This window comes from Microplitis mediator, chromosome 7 (assembly GCF_029852145.1).
Source record: "Microplitis mediator isolate UGA2020A chromosome 7, iyMicMedi2.1, whole genome shotgun sequence".
Taxonomy (NCBI): Eukaryota; Metazoa; Arthropoda; class Insecta; order Hymenoptera; family Braconidae; genus Microplitis; species Microplitis mediator.
Genome location: NC_079975.1, coordinates 26,052,240 through 26,074,250, shown reverse-complemented (window position 1 = coordinate 26,074,250; position 22,011 = coordinate 26,052,240). Strand labels below are relative to the sequence as shown.

General features: G+C 33.6%; 4 protein-coding genes and 1 long non-coding RNA gene across 8 annotated transcripts in view; 2 read left to right on the top strand and 3 right to left on the bottom strand.

Annotated features, from left to right (window-relative positions):
* Positions 1-4,502, bottom strand: part of LOC130671023 (uncharacterized) — a 35,361-nt gene extending 30,859 nt beyond the window's left edge. Inside the window, exon 1 of the mRNA XM_057474698.1 lies at positions 4,261-4,502. Within this exon, the coding sequence (XP_057330681.1) occupies positions 4,261-4,321 (61 nt within the window). The 5' untranslated portion in view covers positions 4,322-4,502. The remainder of the gene's footprint in view (positions 1-4,260) is intronic.
* The window catches only part of LOC130671021 (RING finger protein 17), a 116,387-nt gene extending 99,612 nt beyond the window's left edge, over positions 1-16,775 (top strand). The window contains exons 6-15 of the mRNA XM_057474696.1: positions 5,088-5,309; positions 6,823-6,953; positions 7,018-7,169; positions 10,916-11,125; positions 11,203-11,349; positions 12,244-12,526; positions 12,596-12,743; positions 12,811-13,027; positions 13,260-13,429; positions 13,522-16,775. Coding sequence (XP_057330679.1) covers positions 5,088-5,309; positions 6,823-6,953; positions 7,018-7,169; positions 10,916-11,125; positions 11,203-11,349; positions 12,244-12,526; positions 12,596-12,743; positions 12,811-13,027; positions 13,260-13,429; positions 13,522-16,326 — 4,485 coding nt within the window. The 3' untranslated portion in view covers positions 16,327-16,775. The remainder of the gene's footprint in view (positions 1-5,087; positions 5,310-6,822; positions 6,954-7,017; positions 7,170-10,915; positions 11,126-11,202; positions 11,350-12,243; positions 12,527-12,595; positions 12,744-12,810; positions 13,028-13,259; positions 13,430-13,521) is intronic.
* LOC130671024 (uncharacterized) lies at positions 1,332-1,836 on the bottom strand. Its single transcript, XR_008990463.1, has 3 exons — positions 1,663-1,836; positions 1,490-1,584; positions 1,332-1,408 (listed from the first exon to the last, which is right to left on the bottom strand). It is a non-coding gene; the product is annotated as an uncharacterized LOC130671024 (long non-coding RNA).
* A 152-nt stretch (positions 16,776-16,927) lies between the features above and the next one.
* On the bottom strand, positions 16,928-19,732 carry LOC130671630 (cleavage stimulation factor subunit 2). Of its 4 annotated transcripts, none has more exons than XM_057475649.1 (8): positions 19,542-19,732; positions 19,373-19,451; positions 18,008-18,621; positions 17,754-17,934; positions 17,631-17,675; positions 17,473-17,561; positions 17,194-17,405; positions 16,928-17,123 (listed from the first exon to the last, which is right to left on the bottom strand). In XM_057475649.1, exons 1-8 carry the CDS (start codon positions 19,600-19,602, stop codon positions 17,004-17,006), a joined length of 1,401 nt encoding a protein of 466 aa, XP_057331632.1. In that variant the 5' UTR covers positions 19,603-19,732; the 3' UTR covers positions 16,928-17,003. The 4 variants fall into 4 exon arrangements, with proteins under 4 accessions (XP_057331632.1, XP_057331631.1, XP_057331633.1 ...); XM_057475648.1 differs by having other exon boundaries at positions 17,194-17,408; positions 19,542-19,731; XM_057475650.1 differs by lacking the exon at positions 17,631-17,675 and having other exon boundaries at positions 17,194-17,408; positions 19,542-19,730.
* Positions 19,733-19,736: 4 nt separating this feature from the next.
* Positions 19,737-21,652, top strand: LOC130671631 (DNA excision repair protein ERCC-1). The gene is made up of 4 exons (XM_057475653.1): positions 19,737-19,972; positions 20,046-20,240; positions 21,132-21,317; positions 21,378-21,652. The coding sequence occupies exons 1-4, from the start codon at positions 19,847-19,849 to the stop codon at positions 21,591-21,593; spliced, it is 723 nt and encodes a 240-aa protein (XP_057331636.1). The 5' UTR covers positions 19,737-19,846; the 3' UTR covers positions 21,594-21,652.
* The last annotated feature ends 359 nt before the right edge of the window (positions 21,653-22,011 follow it).

Genomic DNA, 22,011 nt, shown 5'->3' with positions numbered 1-22,011 from the left:
CTTATTCGTATGACTAATTCCAATTAAATTAGATCTAAATTTTAATATTCTCTTTCAATTGCAGTTGAAATTTTCAAAATTACTTAATTTGATTTGAATATATATACCCATATTCATATACATACACCGAATAAAATATATGCTTAAATATAACAAAGAAAATATATGGTGTCATATATAATATAAATTATATGCTACCATATATTTCATTTCATATAAAAATTGTATATTTTTTGAATATAGAAGGAAATATATCGATACAATATATTATAAGGTAAATGTGAATATATATAGCTTAATATAAAAAATATATAAGTAACATATATGAATACATATATTTACTACTGTATATAGGTTTATATTAAATCGGCGAAAATCTCTATATGATTTTACATAATATATTATATATTATATTGTTGCAAACATATATGATTTTATATATCTTAACCATATATTGTTTTTTCATACGGGATATTCCTCCAAAAAATTACCATCAATATTTTGCCCAAAAATTTACAGTTCAAATTTTTATTCCGGACATTCAAATTTACGCGCTAAAAAAATTTCAAAAAATTCAATTTCTTTCCAAAAGAACTCAATTGAGAAAAATCAAATTTTACTTTTCAAATCAATCTGATCCGATTTTTAAATTTCGATGTATGAATAATTCATTTACATTTAAAATGTGAAAGGCCAAGCGTTTAAATAAAAAAAAGGGTTTGATTTCTATATAATTATTATTATAAACATGCGTAGATTGTTAATAAAACAACGTAAGACAAAGAGTTAATTCATAAGTCAGTTCACACCTACAATTTCACCATCAACATATTACCTAAACACATATATATGTATATATATAATATGTACCTTTACTCAAAGTACAGTCGTATTTAATCTACCTTTATGCTATATACTTTTAACTGCCTCTCCTCTATTTTCCCTCCCACCATTTAATACAAATACGATAAAATAATAACAATTCCGACTACAACACGAGCGTCAACAACAACAACAATAATAATAATACCTTTTATCTCCCAATAACGCAATAAACAAAATTTAATCCTTTAATTTTAATACTCTGATTTTTATATATTATTTCATTTCATACAATCATTTTCACATATAAATATTTAATATTCATATATCATATATATATATATATTTAATACTAAATTCGTAAAAGCATATTAATATTTTCAGAGGATTTATTTATTAATAATTTTCAACTGGGTGAATTATTTTGTCAAGTAATTTATGTTTAATACTTCATATTTGTCTTTCTATATAAATATATGAAGAGAAAATTATATTTCTGTTATGAAACTCACTCGTCAGTTCCACACTGTATAAAAGTACTTGAGTCGCTGATAGGATCGATTGCCATCGATTGAGACCTAAAATACTTGACCTTTTAATTAATTTTTGAAAAATTGAAAAATAAATATATGACAATTCAAATTTGATATCTTAGTCAAATAATTACCCAGTGTTAAAAATCGATTGTGTTATGGGTTTTCCAAAAATTTCTTATTTCAAATTTTTGAATCTCTCCCGCCAGTTTTTCAATTTCCCGCGTAACTAAAAATTCAAAAATTACTAGCTATTTTCCTCTGAAGTAAAAGTGGAAAAATTTTATCAAAAATTTCGCTCCCTTACTTCTGAACTGCGAAGTCGCGCTGCGAAAATAAATTCCAAATTTTTAAATCTCTCCCGCCAGTTTTTTAATTTCCCGCGTACATAAAAATTCAAAAATTACTGTGGCCATTATCCGCTAAAGTAAAAGTAGAAAAATTTCATCAAAAATTTCCCTCCATTATTTTTGACTACGCAGTCACTCTGTGAAAATAAATTTCGAATTTTTGAATCTCTCCCGCCAGTTTTTTAATTTCCCGCGTACATAAAAATTTAAAAATTACAGTGGCCATTATCCGCTAAAGTAAAAGTAAAAAAATTTTATCAAAATTTTCGCTCACTTCTGAACTGCGAAGTCGCTCTGCAAAAATAAATTTCAAATTTTTAAATCTCTCCCGCCAGTTTTTTAATTTCCCGCGTAAATAAAAATTCAAAAATTGCAGTGGCCATTATCCGCTAAAGTCAAACTAGAAAAATTTTATCCAAAATTTCGCTCCCTTATTTTTGACTGCGCAGTCGCTCTGCGAAAAAAAATTTTAATTTTATTTTCCAAGCAACTGAACTTTATTGTATCAAAATAAAATTTTCGGTAAAAAAAAATGTAAATATTAAATAACGATTTAAAAAAGTGCACTAACATGAACATGTGCTGTAGAATTGTGTATTTGAACTAGTGAAATCTTGCGTGATTTTCAAATGAATAACTTGCGGAATAAACGCATACCCTTTTATTTTTTATTATTCATTTATTTATACATATCAACGTTTTTTTATATATATTTTTATTTTAAATTTCTTTTGTGGTTAATATTTATTTTTATTATTTTTTGTTATTCTATCGGGTTGAAAACGTGCGCATGTAGCCGGCCCGGAGCCTTCCAGGCACAGTAGCCAAGCACGTAACCACCAATCGAAATAATAAAATCTCACTCAACAATAATAATACACACGATTGCTACGTCTGTGTCCGTATGTGCGTAAGAGTTCAGGTGTGGGTGGACGAGAAAGACCATTTTCATTTTTATTTTTTCCAATGTTTTAATCGATTCATCGACTAGAAAGAGATAAAAAGAAAACACGCAAGAGAACGTCATTTTTTTTTTCTTTCCCGTTACTTTTACCAAAAAAAGGCAAATATATTTGTTATAAAAAAAAAATTGTGACGTACGAGATAGCGATTTCATGGAATTAAAATAAACACGAATCTCAATTATCGCGGGCCCAAGGCTGTATTATTTGAATTTTTTTTTTATTTTATAAACAAAATTATTTTTATTTATTTATAATTTTTATTGTGATTTAAACTGGTTCATGTCTCGCTGATATTTATTTGCCGAGGTACTTGATTCTGATTTCAAAGAATAATTTTCTTTCAAGGACTTCCTCGTCCTCGTTGTCGTCGTCGTCGTACCGTCCTCGCTCTCATTCAATTTACCATCGACGTTTTGTTGTACATCGATAGTAACGGATTCCTTTCAATAAAAAATCCGCGATTTTTCACTTTATTAAAAAATATTTTCATCCCTCATTCTCACTTTTTTTTTCAAATTTTTTTACCAACATTTTTTAATTTAAATTCATAAAAAAATAATTTTTATAGAATTTTTAATATTCATTAAAAAAATGATAAATGTGACAGTTAATTAACGAAAATTAGTATTTAAATATTTAAAAAATTAATTCGTACATACTCGTGTACCGTATTACCAAACATTTGATTAGTATCTCAAAAATTTAATTAAAATTAAATAATAAATTAGAAAAAAAAAAAATATTTATTTTTAATTACAAACCGAAATTAAAAATTTTTAATCATAATTTTTGTTTACAATTTTAAAAGCAAGACCTAATGAAACTTTTCTCAACGAAAACATTAAACACACGTCTATAAATATATACATACGTATAAATTTATAAAAAGTGTGTATTTTTCTTCAGCATGTTAAAAAATTCATAACATAGTCCGTGGCCATTTCTCATATCTGTGAGAGACAGCCGCTCTCGTTGTTGCAATTAACCCCGCGGTAACTGTCGTTGCATTGGACGTACGCCCGCGCCCGTCCTCACCAGCGTATACATACATACATATATATATATAACATATACATACATATACATATACATCTCGATCGAGAACCGTAACCGAGAGCGAGTTTCAGCCAAACTAAACCCGCGGCCTGTCTGTATGTATCCGCGAGAGGGAACGAACTCCAGTAATCAAGAATGACCAACAAAGAAAGAACTATCTCTCTGCTGAGGCTGCATTTACGCCGGTTGCAAACGCGCTATTCAATTAACTCTAAGCAACGCCGACGGGATTCCCCGAGGATCAAAGATCCGCGATGATCCGTTGCCTCTATCCCAGCCTGCCCATATCCTCATCTTGATCCTCTGACCCATTCCCGCAATCCGACTGGACCATCAGACAATTCCATCAATTAACAAAATCGATCCTCGCAGAATATCATCCGACATCCGACGTAAATTCGCATCCTTACCGGCCTTCCAGTCTCTCCCTCCCATTAATTAGTCTAATCATCTCAAGAAATCGTCATCCTTGTACTCAATGCCTCTAATTATAATAAACTAATTAATTTAAATAATTAACAAATCAATACTTACAAGCAGAGAACACAAGCGCCTCAACACAGGCTACAATAAATACTGATCTCCAATTAATCATCTTATATATTTTAATTAAACACAAGCAATTAATTATTTATTAAAATTTCATCATCTGGCCCACATTGTACCAAATAATAGCAACTATTGTTAAATATTATTTTTTTTATAAACCCTCGGACCCAATAGTGGGTCGCGGGTTTGTAAACAAATGTTTATAAATCCAGAACGTGGTTACTCGGCCTATGGAACGAGAAAGACTGAGCATGTAGTCGCGAGTTGCGATTGAGGTGGCAAGAAACGATGGGTCTCCCTGCCATTCCAATCTTTCTTTTCTTATGATTATACCATATACATAACATAAATATATATATGGAAGCTACGTTAAGTTTAACTTGAGAGATCTCTTTAATTTTTTATTAAATGCCGCTCACTTTATTCTATTCATTAATACCTCCTTTACTTTTGTTATTTAACATGTATATGTATATGTATATGTATATATATATATAAAGTAATGTTATGTTGCTGAAGAGGAGGGAGGTCATGATGTATAGAGTGTAGAATAAGAAGGATGAGAGGCTGTTGTCCTCGATTACTTAGCAGCCTCTCACCCAACCTGATGATCATGCCAACGGACAACCTCCAGACGGTTTATTCTTCCTGGATAACTTGTATATTTTTTGTTTTATATATTTATTATTATTTTGTTTATTGTTCGTTTTATTTTTTACCGTAATTTATTATTATTATTGCGGCTTTCATAAGATAATGGACTTGATGCTATTTCTTGAGCCATAACTCATTTTTTTGTCCTCTGATTGCAGAAACTCAGAAAGGCGCTGACGGTCATCGATGAAATTAATAATACGACGAGCGTTGAGGCCGAGATTAATACGCATTTTGTTTTCCTGCATGGCGTATTGCAACTTATTGAGGAACGCGTGATAAATGGAATACAGAAGGAGAGTTCTAGAGCTAAAAATGCTGTATTGGAGATTGATAAAAATTTACAGTCACTTGATCTGCAGTTGCAGTCTGCTATCCTGGTAATTATATATATAAATATATATATGTATATATATATATATATATATATATTTGTAATCTTTGAAATGCTCAATTGATAAGATTTCAAAAAAGTTTTTTTGAAATATCTTCATAAATACACATTTTATTTGAAAAATGAACATGACCTTTTTTGTTAAGAATTCAATTTCCTACGAAATTGTTCCTGTGACTTTTTTGTTTAATCTGCATATTTCATGAGATATTTAAAAAAAACCGCGATTGTATTGAAAAATTGTGATCATTCTGAGGCACGTGTTTTTTTTACTAAAAAAAAAAAAAAAAAAACATATTCCCAAGGTATTTTTTCACTAAAAAGAAGTTTTTGTGGGGCGTCTGAGAAAATTTAAATTTTAACGACCATCCTAATATATATTCGTAATCTCTAAAATTCTCAATTGATAAGATTTCAAAAAAGTTTTTTTTAAATATCTTCATAAATACACATTTTATTTAAAAAACGAATAAGACCTTTTTTGTCAAGAATTCAATTTCCTACAAAATTGTTCCTATGACTTTTTTCTTTAATCTGCATATTTCATGAGATATTTAAAAAAAACCGCGATTGTATCAAAAAATTGGGATTATCTGGAAGCACGTGTTCTTTTTACTAAAAAAAAAAAAAAAAAACAAATTCCCCAGGTATTTTTTCACTAAAAAGAAGTTTTTGTGGGGCGTCTGAGAAAATTTTATTTTTAACGCCCACCCTTATATATTTGTAGATTCATACGTCTTTCCATTTAAATTCTTTGATAAATTTAAAATTGAAAATTAGAATTAGAATTTGCACTCAAATTTTTTTTAAATTTTCTATTTAAAAATAATGACCGTATTGAAATTTTGATAATTAATTTTACTGTTGATATCAATTAAGAGTTGAATCTAATTTGGAAAGTAAATTTTAGTAAAATTTCATCATTAGTCAAAATTAAATTTTGAAATGTCCAACTTTTTAGGCAAAAATTTATTTACCAAATTTCGTTAAACTCCTGATTGATAACACCTGCAATATTTTTTAAAATCTATATCTCGGCGACAATTGTCCTCTATTAAATTAATTCTTTAATTTTTTTTAAAATTAATTAGAATTTTTGTTTTTAATTTTCTATTAAAAATAAAACTTTTTAGTTAATTTATAATTTTAAAAATCAAGGAAAATTTTAATTCATCATAGCGTAAAATTTTTTTTTACTTTTCTTTTTAAAAAAAAAACTAAATCAATGTTTGTACAACGCAGGTATGAGTCATAAAATATTCTTCATATTTCTCAAGTATTAAAAAAAAAACTGCGTATTAAAACGTACTTTCGCACACATGTAACATAAAAAATAATAATAATAAATTTTAATCTCGTAATTCTTTAATCCGTGACTTAAAAACAGTAAAAAAGTGAATATAATTTTAAGTTGATAATTTTTATGCATTTTTTCTTCGAATTACGTAGGGATTATTATTAAAACACTAGAATTAAAATAAAATGGTGAATTTTTTCAGATGGCAGTAGAAGCCAAAGAGTATTCGAAAAATATGAACCATCAAGTTGTCATCGGGAAATTGCGGGAACTTTTATCTTATCCCTGTCATCTTGTCGAACCCGATGATTCTGAAGAACCTCAAAAAATATCGTAAGTTATTTTTAAAAATTCACATTTCGCGGGCTTTACTTTAAAAATTTTTTTTACTGGACAGATTTTACACAAACACTGAACTGTTTGTCGAGGCGCTAAAGAAACACTGCAATGTCATGATTCCATCATCTGTTGATTCATACAAATTAGTGCCTCTTTCCGAGGTAGAAAATTCTATCAATATCAATGGCTTCGTCTATCCCGATGTCCCAAGTGAGTAATAAATTTAATTATTCATCTATCAGATTTCCTTAATTTCCTTAATTACCCAGTTGACGAAAAAATTTCATTTCCCATACGAGAATCGCGTTTTTGTACGTAAAGTTATCAAGCAGCGGATGCGTGTACTCCAGAAAAGTATCAGTGTCCCGTTGAGTCTCCAAGGGTAGAGATTAGAGTCAGACTCATTCGTATCCCTGTTGGCTGACGGTTATTTTTTATGCAGGAGACGACAATTTGAAATTTATTTTGAAAATGAACTATACACTGTAAAAAATCGGGAGTGAATCCGGATTTAATTTCAATCCGCCACTCAGAGTTCCGGAGTTTAAAAAAAAATTACTCCGCATGCGGAGTAGGGTGAGCCAAAAAAACCAACCTATCGAATTTACGTCAAAAGAGGACTTATATATCGAGAAAAAAATTATCCCATTGGACAAAATTTTTAGCTCAATTTTAAAAGGTGTCGCCAGCCATTTCAAATTTCTCATTTAAATAACATGCAAACAAATTCTTTTTGATTAAAAATATTATAACTTTTGAACCATGTGAGACAAAAATTCGGCTCTAGAATATTCTTGTAGGGCATTAAATTTCTTAAAAGAAAGTCCTGGGAGTCGAATTTGTAAACTTGATATTTCGTATACTAACAGGCTATCAAAGTCTAGAGTAAACAGAATCATACAAATGTAAGGTTTTATTTGGATTTTCCAAATACTTTTCTTTTATTGTGATCGATAACAAAATATTATTTGTTACAACGTGGATATTGTTGGTGATTTCATTGCACTACATGTAGGACAAATTTTCTCGTAGTATTGATATTTTTAATATCAAAGCCTCAAATTTTTATGATTCTGTTTACTCTAGACTTTGATGGCCTGTTAGTATATGAAATATCAAGGTTACAAATTCGACTCCCAGGACTTTTTTTAAAGAAATTTAATGCCCTACAAGAATATTCTAGAGCCAAATTTTTATCTCACACGGTTCAAAATTTATAATATTTTTAATCAAAAAAGTTTTTTTGCATGTTATTTAATGGGAAATTTAAAATGGCTACCGACACCTTTTAAAATTGAGCTAAAAATTTTGCCCAATGGGAGAATTTTTTTCTCGATATACAAGTCTTTTTTAAGGCCATTCTCAGACAGTGCCCTCCATTTTTTAAAAATTTTCAATGATTTTGAACTGTCATAAGCGTATCAAATTTTTATCAATTAATTAAAAAAAAATTAAAGCATTAATTGAAAAAAGGACAACGTAGTCGTAATTTCGCCGATATATAGATTTTAAAAAAAATTATTTCCACTTGATACCAATTAGGAGTTAAACAAAATTCGTTAAATAAATTTCAGTAAAATCGTCATGTCAATTTTATAATTCGAATTTTTAAATTTTGGCGGCTAAAATTTATTCAACAAATTTCGTTTAACTCCCAACTGATATCAATTGTAAGTAATTTTTTTCAAATTCTATATCTCAACGAAATTACGACTACGTTGTCCTTTTTTCAATTAAGGTTTTAATTTTTTTTTAATTAATTAATAAAATTTTAATACGGTTATGACAGTTGAAAGTCATTGCATATTTTTAAAAAGTGGCGCAAACTGTCCGAGAATGCCCTTAAGACATAAATTCGATAGGTTGGTTTTTTTGGCTCACCCTAATGCGGAGTGATTTCGGAGTGACGCGGATTTTATTTCACTCCGGTCCGGAGTTTTAACATTTAAATGAATTTATATTAAACTGTTGAGCAGTGTGCGTGTGCGTGTGCGTGTGTGTGTCCGAATATGTATGTCCGTATCAGCTGATTAGTAATGTAATACGCGAGTTTTTACTTCGATTTTATTTAGTGGAATTATTTTTTATTAATAATATTTTCAAAACTTCTCCGGAGTAAATTTTTACTCCAAAGGGAGTGAATAATTAAAAATTCATTCACTCCGGATTAAATCCGCGGAATTTTTACAGTAGGGGAGACCGGGGCAAGACGGCCCACCTAAGCCGGTTATTATTATTTGTGGCTTTTAACCATCAAGTTGATTTACTCTTGTCCAACTTGAACTCAATTCACCAAAATTTTGGTGAAGCTCCTGAAAAAAATTTTTTTATTTTTTGGGACAAGACGGCCCCCTCCGAAAAAAATGAAAAAAAAAAATTTTTTTTTTTTAATTGTAAAAAAATTTCCCGCGTAACAAATGTTTATATTTTTCCGATACGTACATTTGTGAATATTGTGGGGATTAATTTATAATACACTTAAATTAAATTTAATACCTCAAAAAGTATTTTTGCTACATTTTAATAGTTAATGTTGTTAATTCTATAAATATATTATTCATAATGTTATATATAATAATTATAATTGTTTTGTTGGGTTCTATAACCAATTATATGAACAAATTAAAAGTTGTTTAATAAAAAATAACAATTGATTAATAATTATTTTTCTATTGAATAAAAAATTGATTATTGGTTTTTTTAACTTTTTCAAATGCTCTATTTTAATCCAAATCCATATAATTAACCAAAAAATGACATTTCTATTAAATTAATCATGACTAGGTTATAATACTATGAAATACATTTTCTTTTAGAATTTTTGAGTGGTTCATTTTGCCCCAAGTTTCACGTATCGGGCTAAAAATGAGTAAATAATCTAAATTTGTAATAATCAAAAGAAAACAAGAAAAAAAAAATTTTGGTTAATTTTTGAGGTGGGCCTTCTTGCCCCAAGTGGGCCGTCTTGCCCCGGTCTTCCCTAACATAACATTTAAAGAGAAAATTTAAAAAAAAATCTTTACCCAGATGACCTGATCCCCTAATTTATCTACCCATCAAAATTAGTTCCTATCTCGACGTTCCTGACTACGGAACTTGTATAAAAAAAATTTCCTATTGTCTATTAATTCCCGAGACAGAATATATTCAGTATTATTTTTCCTCAGTGTAACATAAAATAAATTCTGAAGAATAAAGAAAGATATTTTTTATTCCGTATCCTCGTCCGGGAGTACGATAGGCCATTTAAGGACCAAGAAACAAAGCAAGTGGGTAAAAAGTAAAAAAGCTCCCTGTAATAGAGGCTTTTGTTCGCTTCACTCATTATCGTATGTAATGAATAGCCTCCGCATAATGCCCAGCATGTGAAAGAGTAAATGCCATGGCAGCTTCAATAGATTTTCCTTACAACAAGAGCAAACAAGAAGACTTGTCGACTTGTGTAAATTTGTTATGTCATGTGTAGCTTCAGCTTCAGCTTCAAGAGCCGCTGGGTCTACAAATACGTCGTCTCACATTTTTTAAACTCAAGCATAAAAGTGGCACATAAAAGATGTCAATAGTTATCACCCCTTTGTCTCTTTCTCCGACTTCCTGTTAGCTAATTATTTATAGTCATTTTTTTTGCTGATAATTTGTTTGAGACGAAGATATAAATCATCCCCACCCCCTACCCCTTTTATGACTGAGCTCCGAAGAAATATCAGAACATCCGGTCGGTAAAATCGGTCACTTGATTGCTGACCTCCCACTTGCTAGTCCCCTCCCTTGAATTGTGAGCCCGCTCTAGGAGTCGAACCCCAGCCTCCGAGGTGACAAACTCACCCCGAACACGATCCGTCACTGGCGTCGGTTTTATCGTCAACTGCTTATCGATAACCTCTCATTTTTTTACGTTAACGCGTCTCTGAAGTCTTTATAATAAATAATAATAAGAGCAATTATTTATTTCATAGAATTATTTCATGACCAAGTAGATGATTCCCCAGAATTATCTCCATCTTCCTCGATAGTATCTGACACATCTAGAGCACAGTCTCCAGTGATACAGTCAGAGACGGAAGACTCGGTGGCTGACTCAGAAATATCGGCGATTAATTCAACAGTTGAGACATCGGCAGCTTCAATGGCCAGCTTTCGGCAGACGGAAAGACAAATAAGAAATGGTATATTTTTTAATTAATTATATATATATTTTATTTATATATGAGACTGAAGTTTAATTGAAACTTAAATTAAATAGGAACGCAAGTGGAGATAACGCATATTAAAAACCCAAAGTGTTTTTACGCGCGTTTGAAAAGTAATGAGGATAAATTTAAACAGTTACAAAAATTTATGAAGAAATATGACGAAATTGATGGGACTGTACCGAAAGATGTTAATGAAGGTATGTTATATATTTTTCATGATACCAGCATCGAAACTTTGAGTTTCGGAGCCTCTTCACTGATAGCCAAGTTGGCGACAATCTACTGCCGCAAGTTGGCCGCAAAAATTTTCATTTTTACAAATTGATGTCAACTTTCTGAGAACGTTGGTGGCTAAAGTTGACATTACGTTGACAAAAATTAGCCTTAAATTTTCTGAGAAAATTGGCAGCAGGTTGCGGCAGTAAATTGCTGCTAATTTTTTAAGAAAGTTGATAACAAATTGTAGTCAACAGTTACAAAAGCTGAAAATTGTCAAGTTGGTCGCAACCCCTGATAGCCACTATATCCGAAAATTAACTTCAAGCTACAGCCGTATTCTGAAGCCAACTTAACAGCAAAAAGTTGCGGTTTAGTTGACAGTAAATTGTCTGTAACTTTAATTCAATTTTACTTAAAATCTTACTGTCACATAACGACGTTAAGTTGATTGAAGTTGAACTTCAAATCGATGACAAGTTTTTCTGTCAAATTACATTCAGATGAATGCAGTTAATTTGTCATTAAGTTGATGTAAATCTACACCCATAAATTGAATCTAATTTGACAAAAAACTTGCCGTCAATTTAAAGTTAAACTTTGAATCAACTTAACGTCATTATGTGACAGTAACATTTTAAGTAAAATTGAATTCAAGTTACAGACTATCTACTGTCAACTTAGCCGCAACTTTTTGCTGTCAAGTTGACTGTAGATTCCGGCCGTAGCTTCAAGTTAACTTGCGGATACGGAGGCTATCAGGGAAGATAATTTCAGTCCGCGTAAACTGCGAATGCCTTCAGTGAGCGGGCAGAAAAATTTATGTCTTCCGTCCGTTGGGAAGAAATTATTAATGAATGAATTACATTTTCCAGGAAGTTTATATGTCATAAGACGTAACAAAGAACCCCGATGGTATCGCGGGCGGATCCTTGAAGCGCAATTAGACCCCCCGTGCTTCTACCCAATTTTCGAAGTCTTCGCAATTGATTACGGGTTCACCGAAAAAAAAGTTTCCATCGCTAATATACGACTGCTGTATGAAAATTTATCTGACATCCCGCCTCTGGTTAATCAGCACTCGCTGTATGACATTGAGCCGTTTGACGGCACGTGGTCCACAGAATGCGTTCTTCATATGGAAGAAATCATTCAATCGTACGTTCAAATTCCCAGTACTGACGTTAATTTTATTCAACCATTTAATTTTTTTATTTCTTACAACAGAGCTGACAATTTGCCGACTCTCTACATGACGAAATTTGGCTGCGAGGATTTGATAATACCAGTGAGTCCAACTACATTTCCGCTTTCGCTGCGCGATGCTCTGATATTTCTGGGCTACGGTAAATTCCTGTCGACTGAAAAGTTATTCGTAAGTTCTATTCATTTTTTTTTATCTGCGCTCGTAAATGCCGATCTAATAAATTTTTTTATTCCAGAGAATAAATCCAAAGGCTTCCAATGCATTTCATCATGACATTTTGGTAACTGACCAGTACTTTGACGCAGTTTATTTGAATTCTTATTCACCTGATTGTATTTACGTACGCAAGGCATCGCACAATGAGAAATATTTCAAAAATATGGTAGACATAATGACTGAAGATTACAAAAGTACTAAAAAAATTAAAGGACTGATTTACAGTCCCGAGACTGGTACGTAATTTTTTTTTTTTTTTATTAACTCCTGCTACTGATGTCCAAATTTATTGATGTCAATTTTTTTTTTTTTATTAACTCCTGCTACTGATGTCCAAATTTATTGATGTCAATTTTTTTTTTTTTTTATTAACTCCTGCTACTGATGTCCAAATTTATTGATGTCAATTTTTTTTTTTTATTAACTCCTGCTACTGATGTCCAAATTTATTGATGTCAATTTTTTTAGGAATGCATGTCGCGGCTCCGTACAACAAATTATGGTACCGCGGTATCGTAGTAGACATCGTCGGCATCCGGACTATCCAAGTTTTGCTGGTAGACCTCGGGGTGAATGTGATTCTGGACTACACCAAAATCCGTCGTCTTGATTCCCGATACACTCAATCCACCATACGGGTACGTAAATTTACAAATTGTTTTTAACTGTCATCCCTAAAGCCAGATAAAAAAAAATGTCGATAATTAACTGCCGGTTTATAAATTGACAGGCTATAAAACTCCGGCTGAAAGATGTCACGGCGATCGATCCCACAGAAGACTGGCCGCTGGAGGCGAATACCGGGATCGCAAAGTTTATGACCTCGAACATTCGTGTGGTTGTCTACGAGAAAAAAGTATTTGACAACTTTCCCGAGTATTCAGCCTCGATAATCAACAAACAACGACTATCACTTGTCCACTATTTGGAGCATCTGAATCTCGTCAAGCGCACTGCGCCTGCCGGGATGCTGGAAAAAATGGAGAGCCACTTCAAAGAGATCGGCAACAAGATCACCAAAACCAATAAAAATAAAAAGAAGAAGTCACGTGATAAGACTGGTAAAAAAATAGACTTAAATCTGTCCTCGATGACCAACAAGTCTGGGCAGAAGCTTCGCAATCATGTCAGAGAGGAAGATCCCTACAAAATGAGCGTAAAAATAACTATGATTCAATCACCAGACGAGATCTACATCACGCCAGCGGACATGGAATTCTGCATCGACGACATCCACAAGCAAATGCAATTTTTCTACAACAATCATCACACAGACGATCAGATTGAGCTGACAGTAGACACCGTCTGCGTGGTCTTCAACGACCACCAGAAACTTTACTACAGAGCCAAGATTGTCGACATAAAATCCCCTGGCGAGGTAAGCGTTTTTCTTCTAGACGTGGGAGAGACCATGACAGTGTCCTCGGACAAGCTCAAGACTCTGGCGGATTCGCTCTACGAGATACCGGCTTACGTTGTAAAAGTAAAGCTGGGAGGAATTCTACCTTGCGGAGGATCATCCTCGTGGCCTTTGGCCTCCATCCAGTTGCTGCGGGAGATCTTGGAGCGAAACGGCGAGTTCTGGATCAGCAAAGTCGCTGAAATCGAGAAAGACGCGATTGTCGTGGACATGTACATCCGGGAGGCGGTCAGTGAAAGCGCACTGGGACCCACTGTCATGGAAACAAATTTAGTCAACCGGATGCTGGTTGACCACGGTCTTGCTTTGCCTGTCAAAGGTTTCAATAACCAAAAACTTAAGGTACTCGCTGCGGAGCTGCAGCACGAGATAACTGCGAGCAACGATTTTTCCGGGTCCTCACGTGCCGAGAGTGAGACGAACGACGATGACAAGGATCTTGATGATGAAGAAGATGAAGAGATTGAGGACACCAAGTCTGAGGACAGCGACAAGACCATCCAGGAGGATCCAGAAGACCCAGAGTTCCTGGACCCGCCGTTCAATCTCTCCGAGTCATTTCCCAAAGACGTTCCTAGATGGAAGAAAGCGGAGTCTATTGATGTCCCAGAGTCTTTCCTCGCGAAAGTTACTTACATTGACTGGGACGGCTATCTCTATCTCCACTCGGTTGAAAAGAGTGAGTACCAGTTGCGGTGGATCGAGAAGACCCTCGACACCCATTACTCGGACTCTCAGCCATCTGACGTAGTCTGGAGTCAAGGCGACATGTGCATCACCCAGTTCATGGGAGTCTGGTCGCGTGCTGTGGTCCATAAGGTTGATAAAAAAATAGCCGTCGAGTATGTAGACTACGGCAACATGGACTGGCAGGATCCAAAGCTGCTCCGCAAGGAATTGATGCTCGAGAACATCCCCCGGCAAGCGACCCGATGCAAAGTCTACGGGATGATTCCTAATACTCCATCAGAAATGTGGCGGACGGAAGATCTCCAGAAATTACACGTCTTGCTGGTAGACAAAGTCTGCAGGGTAACGATCGTCGCTAGCTCGCCTGAGTTTTTAATCAACGTTGATCTACTGGAACCGGAGGAGTGCCATCTTGTGAGATACATCCAGGAAAGAGGGCTCATTAATTTAAAGAGAGTTACGATGGAGAATCTTGACGATGACTTGGCTGGTGAAGAAGAAGTTGGAATCTACAGAGTAGCAAATGGAGGCGGAAGTATCAAGATGAATGTCAATGGCAATTGCAATGGCAATGGCAGTGACACAGAATTCAGTTCTGACAATGGCTCTGACAGGGACGTCGTCATCTTGGCTGAACTAGAGAACGAAACGACTGAAACAGACGACGATGACGAATCCTGTTTCGCAAATGCAAGTCCAGAACCCAAGTCATCAAGATTGTCTTGCACTCTTGAAGAACTTGTAGATCATGGTCTACCTCGGGAAAATCTGATCATCGATGGCCTGCAGCGGTACCCCAGGTACATTTTTCCTTCAGGCATAAAAGTCTTCAATGCGGCACTCGGTCACGTCGACGCATCGCAACCCAATATCGTGTACCTGCACCCAGCTACGAATGCTGACTGCAAGTTGCTGAGCTTCCTGAGTTCCAAGTACTCTAAATTAAGGGACGTGATGAAAACCGATGGGCGCAAATGCCCCGAGATGCAGTTCTATGACGTAGGAGATTCTTGCATCGCTATTTACTCAAAGGACAATGACTGGTATCGCTGCAGGATTCTCACCGAGCCCATGAGCGATGGGTCGATCCAGGTCGAGTACGTCGACTGGGGCACAGTAGACTGGGTCCGCGCCGACGAGATACGTCAGATCCATCCCGACTGGGTGTCACTTCCGACCATGGCGATTAAATGCAGACTATGGAACACTCTGCCGACTAAAAAGTCTTCGTTTTGCAGAGAGTGGCTCACCAGAGACTCTCACCGCGTTACCCTAGTGGTCAAGGTCAAAGGACGAGAGGATGACCACCTAGTGGTCCAACTTTACGAAAAATTTGGTGATGACCAACCGCCTGCTGATACCCTCTTTTATCAGCCGCTTATTGACGGCGAGTATTTTAAAGCCAACGTCAAAGACTTCTACTAATTTTTTTACAGCTTACATTTATTTTTTTATTTTACTCATAATTAATAATAATTTACTGATTACTGATACTCATTAGCTGTTAGTGTTGATTACTCAGCCAAAAATAATTGACATGAAAATTTATTTAAGTGCTCGCCGTTTAAACGAACGCGGGTTTCCCAACCGCCGATTTTGAAAGTTTAAAAAATTTTATTTTTGGTTCAAAGTTTAAAATTTTGAGAAAATTTAATAATTATTTTTTTTTTTATTATAAAAATATTTTATGTTTGTTTATGAAGTTTGTAATGAGAAAGTTTAAATTTTTTTTTTAAATATTTAAATATTTGAGCGGTAAATTTAAAATTTAAACGAAAGTATTTTTCTACCAAATATTAGTGTAGATTAATAATTAATCATTAATAAATAATTATATTAAATACTTGTCAGTTTATAATTACTGTTATAATTAAAAGTTGGTCTTGATAATTAATTATTAAAATTTTTTCTTCCTCAGTGCCTTATATTTTATAATTAATCTTAATATATAAATACTGTACTGATTACTGATAATAAAAGAATGATTGAAAAGAGTTAATTTTTTTTTAAATGTTTTTATTATAATTAATTATAATTAAATTTTATCCGCTGAAAAATTACAAGTCTGTAATTAAAATAAAAAAATAAAAATAAAATAAAAATTAACGCTGGGTACTTTTGGCAATTTGTTCTTTGAGAACAAGAATACTTTGTTTTTGTTCCGGTGGTAACATGGCGATTTGTTCATCAGACAATTGGAGTACTTGCATAATTAGAGCCGCCTAAAATTAAAAATTCAAAATTTAAAATTTAAATTCCCGTAAATATTTTTTAAATAAATAGACGACGTACTTTTTCCTGATCAGAAGCACCGGAGGGAATGCTACCAGATGATGACATGCCAGCCATGAGTCTTGAAGTTGCTGTGGAATTATTTGTAGCAGCGATACCAGCAATTGGCGGCAGCTGAGTCGAATTCAAAGCACTGGGAGGCGGAACAATTGGCGGGGGTACCGTTGATGTGACAACTGGTCTCTGTACTGGCGGGACAATTGCTGCTGGAGCTGCTGTAAATTAATAAAAAAATTAATTGGCGACTTGACTCAATTTGACTTGACAGTTGATAATTACCATTGGCTTTGGCTATTCTGGGGTCGATAGTCATCCTTGGATCCCGGGGATCACGTCCGAATCTGTCAGCCCTCGGGTCTCGGCAGAAGCTGGGAAATTGAATTAAAAATTAGCTGGGAGTTGATAATAAATAACTGGGTAATTAATAACAATAAAACCTGTCGATTCCCTCAGCAGGAAGTGCGCTGCTTAAATTATTAAATCTAATTAAACGATAGTATCAAGTCTTGCAGTAGATAATTTAAATAATTAATTAGTTAACAGTAAATATTAATTCTTACTTATCGGGCATAAATCCAGAGTTGCGGGTGTCGATAACCGGGGGCGGAATTACTGGAGGCGCGTTTACGGGGGCTATGGGCTGCGTCAATTGGGGCTGAGCTGGTGCACGTAAGTCTTGATCCATTCTGGCCAATCTTGGATCCAGTTGACGGTCTAGTGTCCGCAAGTCGACATCTTGATCTGGAAGAACAAAAAATTTATTAAAAATTTAAATTCTCCGGAAAAATAAAATAAAAATAAAAATAAAACTTACTGGCAAAAATTGGAGCCGGTGGATTTATAGCTGGAGGATTAACCGGCGGACGAACGACACTCCAGGGCTCTTCGATCCTCGGAGGAGGGACTGAAGTGTGGAGAGCAGGAACCGCAGCTGCGGTGGAGATCGTCGGCTTGTCCACTGCCTGGAGCACGCTGGGAATCGGGTTGGCTTTGTGCAGCATACTGACGGCGGTGTGGGGGTCGACTATCCGCATGACAACCTGGGCCTGGAGGAGCGCGTAAGCCAGCTGGGGGTTCTGCAGCAGCATCTGTCTCGCCTCATTGGGGTTATTCTGGACGCAGAGCTTCATCTGCTTCATCAGCTCGAACATCTGCTCAGGTGGCAGAGACGCGACCGCTTTGCTGATCGCCTCCGGAGCTTTGTCAGCCTGCACAGCTTCTCCGTAAGGGTTCTCGGCATTCTGTCCTTGGAGGAGACTCTGCATCTCCATGCGGCTTTTTTCAGTACACGCATTGTCGACCCTCAGTGTCCTCCCGCCGATTTCGTACCCGTTTAAATTTCGCATCGCGCTCAAAGCGGTTTCTTGGTCCTTGTACTCACAGAACCCGTAACCTTTTGGTTTTCCTGTCTCTCTGTCATAGACTAGTCTAAATTAAAATATATTCATTAATTTCTAATCATATCTGCAATTAAATCATTTTGAATTTTCCCGCCAAATTTAAATTAAATAAAAAGACTTAAGTTTAATTATTATTATTAATTACTGAGCATTGACATTTGAAAAATCTTATACATTTATCATATATATAAATATATAAATATGAGTGACATCAGCGGACATCTGTCAATTTTTAAATTTAAAAATTAACGCGGATTTTTTAAAAATCACTGGCGATTTTTTAAATAATTAATTCAAAAATCACCAGCTGTCTGATTGATGGCCTAAGAATTATGATAGTAAAGTTAGCAGACATTTGAAATCAAAAAACATTTTTTTTAACAGATAAATAATGAAAAAAAAATATTTTTGAAAAAATGCACATGTCGGAAATTTCATAAACTATACGTGCAATTTTTCAAAATATTTATTTTTTTGTTAAAAACAATCAAAAAATTTTTAAATGTCTGCTAACTTTATTGTCATTAAAAATTCACGATCCTGAAGTTAGCAGACAGGTAAAAATTTTTGGATTTTATTTTGAACATTTAAATTTCAAAAATAAAAAAAAATAAAAAAATGCACATGTAGAAAATTTAAAAAACTACAAGTGCAATTTTTTCAAATTTTTTTTCTTTATAATTTACTGTCTAAAATAAAATCCAAAAATTATTAGACGTCGGCTAACTTCAGGATCATAAAAATTCGTAGCTGACTAAATAAAAAAAAATGATATTTACTTGAAAGAAAGAACAGGACCAACTTCACTGAAAATGTCTTTTAAATTTTCTTCAGTGGCTTCGTACGGAATATTTCCCACTAAAATAATTTAATTAATTTGTTTTTATTATTTTCTATTGATCACAATATTATTTTGTAGGTTAGAATAAAATTTATAATTTCGCTTACCGAAGACACTGCGCATTGATTTATCCATCAAGGATTGGTCGGAAATCGTTGAATTCGTCATATTTATTTTTTATTTATTTAATAAATAAATATAATAATTATTATTAATTATAAACACTAATTATTTAAGATCACTCTTGACAACCGAGTCCTGGTCCTGGTCCCGGTTTTTAGGTTTGGTTATGGGTAATTTTTTTTTCGGCCGCTAGGCGCGCACTTGCTGATAAAAATTATTTTTGATGTTGCTGTTGATGTTTTTGTTTACTTTTTTAATTTTTAATTACTAATTATTTAATTTAAATAAAATGAGCAAAAATAACGAAGAAAATTTGAAACCACCGGCGGCAAAACAAATTAAAGTCGACCCTGGTCCGTCGAGTGCAGTTTCGTCCTCTAGAAGTTCGAATCCGATTCTCGTCAGCTCTAAGCAGGTAAAATTAATTAATTAATTGGATGACAGTTAAATTAATGATAGTAATTACAATTAATTGTTTGAAATTACAGCGAGGGAATCCATTACTGAAGATGATCAAAAACGTGCCCTGGGAATACTCAGAGGTGGTGCCGGACTACGTCATGGGATTGACGACATGTGCGTTGTTTTTGTCAATAAAATATCATCAATTAAATCCAGATTATATACATGACCGGTTAAAATTACTTGGCAACGCTTATCAATTGCGAGTACTACTCGTTCATGTGAGTAAATATTTTTTAAATTTAAAGTCGATTCGCGCCGTTAGTAATTTTTTTGAAATTTGAATTTTAATGAATTTCATGCTTGGATTCGTGAAGAGAAAGAAATTTCCTTTGGAATGAGTACCCACAAGCTCCGCTTATTTTTAATTTTTCTTAAGTCGTATAAGTCGGACATAAAAAAATGATGTTTTTAAAAATTGTGATTTTAATGAATTTTGAACTAACATTCGTGAAGAGAAGGAAATTTCCTTTGGAATGAGTACCCACAAGCTCCGCTTATTTTTAATTTTTCTTAAGTCGTATAAGTCGGACATAAAAAAATGATGTTTTTAAAAATTGTGATTTTAATGAATTTTGAACTAACATTCGTGAAGAGAAAGAAATTTCCTTTGGAATGAGTACCCACAAGCTCTACTTATTTTTAATTTTTCTAAAGTCGTACAAGTCGGACATAAAAAAATAATATTTTTAAAAAATTCGGATTTGAATGAATTTTGAGCTGACATTCGTGAAGAGAAGGAAATTTCTTTTGGAATGAGTACCCACAAGCTCTGCTTATTTTGAATTTTCCTAAAGTCGTATAAGTTGGACATAAAAAATAATATTTTTAAAAAATTTTGATTTTCATGAATTTTGAGCTGACATTTGTGAAGAGAAGGAAATTTCCTTTCGAATCAGTACCCACAAGCTCTGTTTATTTTTAATTTTTCTAAAGTCGTATAAGTCGGGCAAAAAAAATAATATTTAGAAAAAAATTCTGATTTTAATGAATTTTGAGCTGACACTCGTGAAGAGAAAGAAATTTCCTTTCGAATGAGTACCCACAAGCTCTACTTATTTTTAATTTTTCTAAAGTCGTATAAGTTGGACATAAAAAAAAATATTTTAAAGGTCGACGTGTCTGAGCCAAATCACGCATTAAAACATCTAACGAGAATTTGTATTCTCGCCGACTTGACACTGATGCTGGCTTGGAGTTACGAAGATGCTGGAAGAATCATCGAGACATACAAAATTTTTGAGTACAAACCTCCGGAAATGATAATGGAACGCGGGGATACGAATCCTCAGCAGAAGGTAATTCAGTACTTTGATAATTTGTTTTATAAATATTTTAATTTTAAAATTATATCGCAGCTTATCAGTGCACTTACAACAGTCAGATCAGTCAACAAAACAGACGCGATGACTTTGCTGAGAAATTTTGGAACAGTCGCTGATATTTTGAAAGCAACACCCGAGGCACTGGCCCTGTGTCCTGGTTTTGGGATTCAAAAAGCCAAGAGATTGCACAAAGTTCTTCATGAATCGTTTTTACGCCCGAATTCCACTCCCACCAAATCTAATTCTTGATTTTTTCTCCTGTATCCATATTTATATATATTTATAAATTAATAAAATTTCATATTTTTCATAGCAAAATATTTTATTTAAAAAATAAATAGTTCCACTTAATTTAATTATCGCAATATTTAAATTTAAATAATTCAAATTTTAAATAAATTCCCGCAAAAATTCAAATTGGCGCCACTGGACCGGTTGGAGAAACAAAAAAATTACTGACTTCAAGGGGTACCATCAGAAAAGCCTAACAATAAAAGTGGCTAAAGAGCAATGTGGCTAAATGTAAACCGGCTAAAAGAGAATTTGGCTAAGATATATGCCGAATACTGATCTATACTCAAAATTTCTTTACTTAAGCACAAAGACGAAATCTGTACTCAGTGACAACTATATTCAATGACAACTGTACTCCACTAAATTTTTGTAA